Here is an 11,179-nt window from a genome sequence, read left to right as displayed (position 1 = left end):
TATTATTACACATAAAAAAATTACTTGTATTAATAAAAATTTGAGACAAAAATGAGTGGTAAATGTAGGTTTATAAGGATAATTTAACGACACCAACAAAGTTTTATTCAGATTGTGGATATTTTAGAGTTCATCATTCCTAGATGCCTGCAGGTTCTTGAATATAATGTGATTAAGAAGTTGTACAAGGTAAAACGATTAGATAGATCAGTAATGTGACTAAGAAGTTGTATAAGGTAAAACGTAAACATGATTATTACATCATCATTCTTGTATTTTTTAAAAAGCATAATGACAATTTTTACAGCCTTCACTCCAAAAGTGAGCAATCCGAGATAAAAACTACAGAGTTGAATAAGTCATAACGTAAGCTTATGATCTAAGGTTGCTTCAACATACCTGATCATCTCCTACTTCTACACACCGTATTGAAAATGGTGGTTCTAAGTGAGCAAATCCAAGAAGAGGAGGCTTGGAACAACTGGTTACAAACTAGAAAAAAATTATAATGATGATAAAAATTGGTTTAGGTTTCTTTTTCATTAACAATCTTACTTTTGTACTCTTTCAGTTTTTGAAAATATTTGTCTACCTTACCTTCTAGCTAGATTTAACATAAATGTTTTCTGGAGATGGTTTTAATATGAAAAAAATATGCTAATATTAGAAAACAAAATCTGGACAGCCAATGGATGATACAAAACGCCTTTAGAATTATACAGTAATCAAACGGATATGTGTTCAGCTACAGGTATAAGCAAATGTTTTTATAATATATCTCAACCACGATACATTTTGCATAAATTTCCATACGTTCCATTATGAAGCTTGTTTTATAAAATCTGAATATTAAATTTTCAAGCTCATTACATTGGTCTAAGTGGAGAGGAATATAACACTTTTTACTTCTAAAGAAAAACATAATATTATGCAATTACCTTATTTACAATAACAATCGGTAACAAAGATAAGGTTACCAATTGAAGAATGGAGAAAAGTGTCAGTTTAATTTAGAAACAAAAACTATGTTTTCTTAATAACTTTGCGTTGAGTTTATAGCAGACTTAAGGTGTGTAGCATTTTGATACTTAGTAACTAAAATTACTTACTTTAAGAAATAAACTATGTTCTTCTGGTGAAAAGTCTTTTTCTAAGATGTCCCATAACCAGTTGATTACCCTATGGTTGTTGTGAAAACCTCCAAAGTATTTTGTGTGCCTCCTGTCATATATATACAAATAAAATAGAGGTCAAATACAGTAAACGTATTATATATTTTACCTGAAATTAATGCTATAATGTCTCTGAAAAAAACCCCAAAAAAAAACAGAATATCATAATAAGAATACAGAAGTTTAGATTGTTTCAGATACTAGAGTAACATGACAAATGGCTATTTGCACTAGCTGTTACTAATTTTGAGTTGACAAATTAAAGGGAAGGCATCTAGCCAATAACACCCACTGACAAATCTTGGCTATTCCAATTGATTGGTGGGTCAATTACCATCACTTTTACAATACACTCACAGCCCCAAGGTGTGGAGCACAGTTTTGTAACAACGAGATGCAAACCATGAGCCCTAAGATTCACAGTCTGATAAGCTAATCATTAGGCCACGCCTGCCCAGAAGAAAAAAACAACAAAATATTGCAGTTAATGTTAACATTTTAATTTTTTCTGAAAAGTGATAGTCACATATAGTGCAGATATAAAAAAAAACAACTACTTACTGTTATTTGAAGAAATCCTATAACATTTATGAAGTGCAAATGAATAAACAATTGAATGATATATAAATGATAGTTTCTTTTTTAATAACTAGTAATTCATATAGTATACTGGAATTAAACACAGTATGCTTTATTATAGTTTATGCAACTTTCTGAAAAGGCTTGCTAATAAACCACATCCATCCGTTAATAATGATTTTCAAGTATCCTTTCCTCTGTCTGAATCTTTTCTCAAGCGAAGTAGATTGAAATATCTTATTCACTTTTAATTTTACCTGAGATCCTGAAGGTCCACTGGACTGTTGTCTCCTGATATTAATCTCTGAAGTTCCGGAGTGGAGAACATAGTCAGCCAATCAGGGTTAACTATAGAGCGAAACCCTCTAATAAAAGCTGCCGTCTGGTCGTGAATCTGGACGTGCATCCTGAAGTGTGCCATTAGGTGGATGTAGCTGATTCTGTAGAAAAAGAAAGTAATAGACATGAGCTGTGATGAGTAACTAAGTAGATCTATACTGTTATGTACTTTTGTAAGAAACAAAAGTACAAGTAAAAGTTCAAAAGAGACAGCTTTAGAGTGGATTATTTAACTTTTTTATAACGTTTCGACCACTCATGCGGCCATCATCAGGTAACTGTCTCTCGCACAGTATTTCAAAAAATAGAGACAATCACTTTATGATGGCCACACAAATGGTTTAAATGTTGTATAAAAGTTAAATAAAAATAAACAATCCACTCAAAAGCTGTCTCTTTGGACTTCTATTTAAAATGTATAGTGGATTTCCTCTCCTCACAAGAAATATATTTAAGTAGTTTATGTATAATTAGATTTCCTCTGTTTCTTTATGATCTAAACAGGATCACTTTCTTCACTCATTATATCATCCACAGGACTAAGAAGATGTCAACTTACTTGTTTTCATTTGTTACAGATACAGCCTTTCCCCCAGGAATCAATTCATGGGTAACTAGTTGTCCCATACAGTCCTCATCCACAGAAAAGGTGAGATCCAGGTCTTGAATGTTTCCATCGTAGTGCTACAAAGTGCAAAGAAAGAAAGAACTGTATAAAAACATTCTTTATCCATTACGAGATCAAACTTCAATCAAATTACCAACTCTTATTTAACAAACTTTCTACAATAAACCAGAGTACGTAGGTTTATAAAGTCTCTGCCAAATGTATAGCTGGATAGTCAGTAAAATACATCACAATTACCACAATCTGCTCATCTAAAAAACAGTATTTTGGCCTATTTAACGAGAAGTTTTTTTTTATGAAGTTAAAGGCATCACAAATTATAAAATTTTCTCTACTACTTAGAAGTAGTGTTAATGTTTTAATTCTATTCAATGGATATGAATCTTCTGGAAACAATTCCGTAATATTAGTATTTTTTTTAATGTATGTTGAATAACTTTTAACTACTACAGTTTTTTTCATTAAATACTGGGTGCCGAGTATATCATATGCCTACTTTAAACAATCTCATCTACAAGGCTACTTTGGTTTTGTATGTGCACTTTCTACCAGCTTTTTCTTATCCTAGGGGGGAACTTAGTCACCAGAATACTTTTAACTGCAACCTTTCTCAGTCTCTCTTTGCCTTAAAAAAAGTCGTTTGAAATAATATTGAAGCTATTTCTAACACTTTTGAGTGAGCGAGAAGTAAGGAGAGTATATGTTGTACAAACGTATGTTCCAAATGGATGGTTAGAATCAATATAGCTGACAACCATAGGCATAGGGGCTTGATTTTGACTGGGGGGGGGGGGCAAGCAAATTTTGCCCCAAAATATAAAATCAACCTTAAAATTATGTACTTTAAGGTTTAAAGTCATTTGAAAAAAAAAAAGGCTCCAATGACTTCCATGCGGAACAATAAGGCACTAAAGAGTTAAAAAGGTGCAAGTGAAAATGTCACGCGTGGGTAATATATTTTCTGAAAAGGCATAATCAATTTGCAAATATAAAAGTTATAGATACGTACAGAGCTTTTGACCGAATATTTTGGGTGATTCTTGCCCCCCCGACTCTTACGCTTATGCTGACAACAAGGAGGGGTAAATTTATAAACTACAAATGATCACTGTAAAGCAAGAATTTGGCCATTATATCTATAATAAAACAACAACTGTAGGTGACAATTAGGTATAAACACACATCCCAACCGTATCTGTGGATACACTCTTCTAATAATATCTTTTATGTAGAATATTTTTATTATAGAATCTTAGTCATTTGTTAAGGATAGCTTACGTAACTTTATGAAAAATAAAACGGACAAGTCTGAAAATGACATTAAAAACCATGTAGCAGATGCTTATTAAAAACAAAATTTCATTGATCAAATTTAAAACTACAACCAACAGGTCTGATGACCATACTTTGATATAAGTTAAACTCCTATACAGGTCAGGATCTAATGATGGCAACTCATCTATAGAGCTATATAGAGCACTGTGCTGATGTCCTAGAACTTGGGTAAGGAAGAACGAAGAAAACGGAACATCCACGACAATACCCTGCAAGTAAAAATAGTACTTCTAAAACATTATTTTAGTTTTATAAATACACCATTAAATATTTATAGCCATCTTTTTAAAAAGAAATTATTAAACAACAACTGAAAAATAATAAAAAGAAGTGCTTTGAACAAACACAGAATAAATTTGAGTGAAATCTATTCAGTAAGATTATTTTTTTTTAATACACCATAGATGTAAAAAAATATGACCAGACCTTTTAATTCCAAAATGAGTCAAGAACTACCTCTGATTGTGAAATTTTAGTATCAGACAAAATAACCAAAGTTGAAGAGCGTCCTTCTTGAAACAAAAATCTTTTTTTAATTTTTACTTGTTTCTTAATACAAAAAAAACTTTGAAAGCCCATTTAAGTTTGGCCAACAATGAATCTTCAATTCTATATAACCACTATTATGTGTTTAAAGGATTTTAAAATTTCTAACTATTAAAATCGGTGAACAATTTGGTCGCAGTCGGTAAGGAACTAACAGAAGGTTAGTTAACACCAATTATTATTATTTTTAACTGTCACAACGAAAGTGAAAGATCAACTGATATATTAATAAAAACATACGACAAACAAGAAACAAAAATTAATCATAATGTGAAGAAAAATACAATCGGTAACAACAACGAAATTATTGAAGGGAAAATTTAAATTTATACCATTGATTTGATCCTGCTTGAAACCTACCTCATACACAGCTTTTCCCAGCATCTTACCCACAAACTCAAAGAGAGACAAGTGGTTCTCCTGAATACAAGATGTTGGAGACGGATAAAGTCTCTGCTCACTTGTAACCTACATGTTCAATCAACAGAAAGACGTTTAGTCTTCTTTCACTTGTTTTTTTTTTTTCACTTTAAAAAATATCTAATATAAATTGTTACATATAACAATATTACTATTTCAAGATTTCCTTATGAAATTTAATAAATAATTGTAAGTCTGTGTGGCACTTCTATGATCTAGTCTTTGTATTTATCATAATGTGGTATGGTAATAATACTCATGGTGGGAAACTTTATATGTGAATGTTGATGCGAACTGCATGTACTCCTGGGTAGCTCAGTGGTTAAAGCACTGGCCTTGTTAATCAGAGGTCCCAAGTTTACATCTTTTCACTTTTTTTTCTCACTTAAAAATATCTAATATTACTTGTTATGATATAACATTATTAATATTTCATGATTTACTTCTGAAATAGTCTATGGATTATAATGGCTCAAACCAATGTGAATTCAGCATCAATAATACATGATATAATGACTTAAACCACTGTGAATTCAGCATCAATAATACGTAATCTAATGACTTAAATCACTGTGAAAGACTACTTAAGAAAAATAATAAAATATAATGGTTCAAATCACTGGCAGAGATTAGCAACAATAATATATTACAGTAACTCAAACCACTGTGACAGAGTTTAGCAACAATAATATACTATAGTAGCTCAAACCATTGTGACAGATTTTAGCATCAATAATACATGATATAATGACTTAAACCACTGTGAATTCAGCATCAATAATACATAATATAATGACTTAAATCACTGTGAAAGACTACTTAAGAAAAATAATAAAATATAATGGTTCAAATCACTGGCAGAGATTAGCAACAATAATATACTATAGTAACTCAAAACACTGTGACAGAGTTTAGCAACAATAATATACAATAATGACTCAAACCACCATGACAGAGTTTAGCAACAACTGTATTAAACAGATTTAGCAACAACAATAAACTATAATGGCTCAAACCACCATGACAGAGTTTAGCAACAACTGTATTAAACAGATTTAGCAACAACAATAAACTATAATGGCTCAAACCACCATGACAGAGTTTAGCAACAACTGTATTAAACAGATTTAGCAACAACAATAAACTATAATGGCTCAAACCACCATGACAGAGTTTAGCAACAACTGTATTAAACAGATTTAACAACAATAATAAACATAGTTTAATAATAATAATGGTTACAAGTACTATGTTAATTTGACCATTCATTTTGGGCAGAAGGACAACTTAAGTTCAGCTTGGGGACATTTCTTAACCACCACAGCCAAACAATCCATCTGAAAAGTTTCAACCAACCTTGAAAAGATTGAGGGATGGGTTAAAAACTCTCTTGATAGTCTCCTCTAAGAATTCTTTAAACACACCATCTTGGTCAATACCTGCTTCGTCAAGGCCCTGGTAATATAAAATCATACAATGTTGTTCAATTATACACAGATTTAAAAGTTTAAAAAATATGCTTAAAACCTGTCATTTCATGAAACACCCTAATTTAGTGTATTCAATATAAGTACTGTAAAGTTATGTGTTTAACATGTATGCCTATATGTTTACTAGTATTCATATATTATACCACTGTAAAAACTAAATTTACACCAGCACCTAGTAACAGGACTTAAGACTAGTGTAAATTTGTTAAGAAGGTCAAACCTCATGAAGATTTATTTGGTTTAAGACTGAAAACACTGTTAACAATGTGTTACTGAGCTGAGAATTGTATGTAATCTTAACTATATGCATTTATGTACATACAAATTGTATGTTCTATGTACATACAGACTGCGCGTAGGTTGATGTATAACACACACACATGCATGTGTGTGTGAATAAATCATCTATTATACTTCTTAAATACCGTAATCATTAACAAAAAAAAACATTTTATTTGGTTTCTTGTTCTGAAGAAACTGGTTATTGTTTGTTGGACTGGTTTGCTCTGTAGTGCATAATGCTTATCAAACAATAGGATACGAAAAAAAACTGAAATAACTCGTACTATTATTTGTGCTACAACCATAGAAACCAATCATTTAAAAGACTAAATCAGTGAATATCAATTGCTGTATTAAAATAAAGTCAGTAAACAAAAGCAGTTATAATAATTCATTGATTTATTCTTCCTCCTAACATACCTGTTCATTGATAAATTTCACTCTTATCACTCCTTTCAGAGCAGCAGGAGGTAGAATAGCTAGCTGTTGGTAGCCATCCTGCAAGTAGGAAACAAAGTACAGTTAATTAAAAGTAATGGTTCACATAAGAATAACTACCATAAGAATTATTAGTCTAGACTAACATACAACATTCATGTAGGGCATATGTGTCAGTTCATTGTAGTTTAGGATCTTCTGCTGCATTTTCTTTTTTGGTGGTGGTGTTTCGGTCTCCACAAAGGGTCTTTTTCAGGTCAAAAGAGTCTGGGGTAATGTGATTTCTATAAACAGGTTGTTTGGTTTGGTCTTAATTACTGGTTGTAATGCTGCCCTAAGAGAGAGCTGTATTTCACTAGGTGTTTCCTGTTGATTATGTAGTATAACCCAAGGACAGAACTGTATTTCACTAGAAGTTTCCTGTTAGTTATGTAGTATAACCCTAGGACAGAACTGTATTTCACTAGAAGTTTCCTGTTAGTTATGTAGTATAACCCTAGGACAGAACTGTATTTCACTGGGTGTTTCCTGTTGGTTATGTAGTATAACCCAAGGACAGAACTGTATTTCACTAGGTGTTTCCTGTTGGTTATGTAGTATAACCCAAGGACAGAACTGTATTTCACTAGAAGTTTCCTGTTAGTTATGTAGTATAACCCTAGGACAGAACTGTATTTCACTGGGTGTTTCCTGTTGGTTATGTAGTATAACCCTAGGAGAGAGCTATATTTCACTAGAAGTTTCCTGTTAGTTATGTAGTATAACCCTAGGACAGAACTGTATTTCACTAGAAGTTTCCTGTTGGTTATGTAGTATGGTCTTGGTTGTAATTTCCTTGAGTAAGGGTTCCACAATTTGTTGATTTCCATAACTTGGTCTTTTATTGAGGGTTGGTTTTGGATATGTATTAATTTTTTTTTCATTTTCAATGACTTTTCATGTTTAGCTGAGTTTAGAACTTGTACATTGTTCCATTAACACAAATAAACATGAAAAAACATGGAAAATCAAAGAAACAATACAAATCCAATCCCAAGTAAATTTATAATGCTTTTTATAAACCAAATCAATATTTAATGATATGATACTAATACACTTTAAATTTTTATTGATAAGGTTTATTTTCGAAATTTTATGTAGTTTTGTGTTTGACAAAAAAAAAAAAAGATACAAAAAACCAACTAAAACCATGTATTGAATGAATGAATCAGATATATTTTAATTTTTCTGTATTATCAGGGAACTTGGTAATATAATAAATTGTTCAACTATTTTAACCTGTCTGAACTATCAGTGAACTTAGTGATATTAAAATTTAGTCAGACACATTTTATCTTGACTAAATTATCAATGAACTTGGTTATATAATACATTTTTCAGACATATTTTAATTCTTGTGCCTTATAAAGTTAATAACTGGATCATATACTTTTTAAATTATGTAAATAATAAGGGAATTTAGCAAGGTAATGAATGGGTCACAAACATTTTGAATAATATAAACCATAAGTGAGATTAAAGAGTTATTAACTCAATAATCATGTGTACTTAAATTTACTCAAATTGTAGGTAAATATAGCAATGTAATAAATGAAAATATAAATATACAATATTTTAATTAGCAGTGAGCTTACCTCTACTATTCTAGATCTGTGTACTGTAATAAGCGTAGACTGTGGTGAGGCACAAGCTGATTCTGTTAGTCCTAGCACATTCTTCTCTGCTGCTACATTCTTTCGAAACAGAACCACTCTCTGTAATGTACAAGAAATTTCACTAGTAAACATGAAAAAAACAACCAACAACCTGTACTTCAAATCTTACCAAGTAATACAAGTAATTTGTACAAGAAATTTTACTAGTAAACATGAAAAAAACAACCAACAACCTGTACTTCAAATCTTACCAAGTAATACAAGTAATTTTACTAGTAAACATGAAAAAACAACCAACAACCTGTACTTGAAATCTTACCAAGTAATACAAGTAATTTTACTAGTAAACATGAAAAAAACAACCAACAACCTGTACTTGAAATCTTACCAAGTAATACAAGTAATTTGTACAAAAATTTTACTAGTAAACATGAAAAAAACAACCAACAACCTGTACTTCAAATCTTACCAAGTAATACAAGTAATTTTACTAGTAAACATGAAAAAACAACCAACAACCTGTACTTGAAATCTTACCAAGTAATACAAGTAATTTGGTTTACTTCCATACACTTAATGTGACTATCAGTCAAAAATAAAATCTGCATTAAATGATGATAGAATAATAATGTCAAATTTAATGCAATATTAAATAAGATAGTTCAATATTTTTGTTAAAGTGTCTAATCTATTATATATGAGGTAAGTTTCCAAAAATAAATATCAAGTATAATATTCGAATCATTAGCAAGTATAACTTACTATTTCTTAATTCAAGTAATTGAAAATGAAATACAGTAGTGTAAAATGACTAAACTGTCAAAGTTTTGAGGTTTGTTAGTCCTAAACATGTGGAAGAAATCACATTGAACTGCAACTTATTTTTTCACATTCTTCTTAGTCAGTTTTTTACATAAAAGACTAATGAAGATGAATGTGATGAACAAACATGAACAGTCAAAGATGATTTTATCACTTTCTTAAGCCTAAAAGCCTCAATTCTTCATAAGATTAAGTGTTTTATACCTTATTTAAAAATCTTTGACTGCATTTAAACAGCATTTCAGATATAATTTTGGCAATCTAGCTATTAAGCAAAGAATTTTCTGGACAGTGACTTGTGGCAGACAAAGATAAACCTAACACGCTATTTTTACACTTTTTACCCCCCCTGACTGTAAATATGTAAAGAATTCATTGAGAAAAATATGAATTAATAATATCTTCAATCAAACATGACTTTATCATTAGAAATAAAATATGATGAATATGTAAGAAAAACAACAACAACACATCCTTTATTTGTTTCTTAAAAGCTTTTATGAAGGTAAATCAAAGTGAATAAAAATACTAATTCAATATTCTTCTCCAGGACTCTATACTAAATTTTCAATATTTCTTGTAACAACTATTTCTCTTTAAAATATAATAAGGTTAGAGTAGTTTACTTTAAAAGTTATAAAAAAAACTTTTTAACCATGTCCTAGCATGAATGGTTTCTTATCAGCTCATATATATAAATATACATAGACTATTTTTTTCACATAGAATTCAGTATGCAGCTGCCATCAGCAAGGATGCTAGGAGGGTTTACGGAAGGTTATGATGCTCAAGTTAGCTTATGACATATATTTTATTCAGTCTGTCTTTATGGGAGGAAAAAAAAAGGAGCCAGTTTTTAGGATTATAATTAAAATTTCATTGGAAAAGAACTACTAAAGTACTTCAGAAGAAGTTGCAATGTAGTAATAATGATTGAAAAAAAAAGATTATTTAATTTGAATGACTTTTGGCTATTAGTGAAAAATTATTTTGAAACTAAAATTTTCAAATTATTAACTTTCATGAAGTTAGAATTGTGTTGGAAATGTAACAAAATTACTGAATTATTTGTAAATTGCTTGAAATTGTAAAGTTAGATGTTGGGAAGAAAATTAGACTTTAACATTTTTGATTGGAATGCTTAATCCATGAACTAATAAATCAAAAATAAATTTATGCTTTCAGAAAGAAGTCACTTTTATTTAACTGGTTGCAAAATGTACTTAATATTTATACCAAGCATTTCAGACCGCTACTAATATAGTGATTTCAAAATGTAATTAATGTTCACACCAAGAGCTATGCTAAATATACCTCTTTATGTGCAATTGTGTGTGGAACTACTTAATATTCACACCAAAAGTTATGCTAAATATACCATTTATGTGGAATTATGTGTGGAACTACTTAACATTCACACCAAAAGCTATGCTAAATATACCATTTTATGCAGAATTATGTGTGGAACTACTT

General features: G+C 30.4%; 1 protein-coding gene across 2 annotated transcripts in view; it reads right to left on the bottom strand.

Moving 5' to 3' along the window:
• Positions 1 to 324: 324 nt before the first annotated feature.
• Positions 325 to 11,179, bottom strand: part of LOC106460234 (ubiquitin-protein ligase E3B-like) — a 45,699-nt gene continuing 34,844 nt past the window's right edge. For both annotated transcript variants that reach the window (XM_022386901.1, XM_022386902.1), the window contains exons 20-28: positions 8,864 to 8,983; positions 7,212 to 7,289; positions 6,376 to 6,474; positions 4,960 to 5,067; positions 4,125 to 4,262; positions 2,650 to 2,774; positions 2,009 to 2,191; positions 1,110 to 1,221; positions 325 to 492 (exon numbers count right to left, since the gene is read on the bottom strand). In XM_022386901.1, coding sequence (XP_022242609.1) covers positions 391 to 492; positions 1,110 to 1,221; positions 2,009 to 2,191; positions 2,650 to 2,774; positions 4,125 to 4,262; positions 4,960 to 5,067; positions 6,376 to 6,474; positions 7,212 to 7,289; positions 8,864 to 8,983 — 1,065 coding nt within the window. In that variant the 3' untranslated portion in view covers positions 325 to 390. The remainder of the gene's footprint in view (positions 493 to 1,109; positions 1,222 to 2,008; positions 2,192 to 2,649; positions 2,775 to 4,124; positions 4,263 to 4,959; positions 5,068 to 6,375; positions 6,475 to 7,211; positions 7,290 to 8,863; positions 8,984 to 11,179) is intronic.

This window comes from Limulus polyphemus, unplaced genomic scaffold (genome assembly GCF_000517525.1).
Source record: "Limulus polyphemus unplaced genomic scaffold, Limulus_polyphemus-2.1.2 Scaffold732, whole genome shotgun sequence".
NCBI lineage: Eukaryota > Metazoa > Arthropoda > Merostomata > Xiphosura > Limulidae > Limulus > Limulus polyphemus.
Note: the sequence above shows the minus strand (reverse complement) of the source record. Positions and strands in the feature narration are given on the sequence as shown.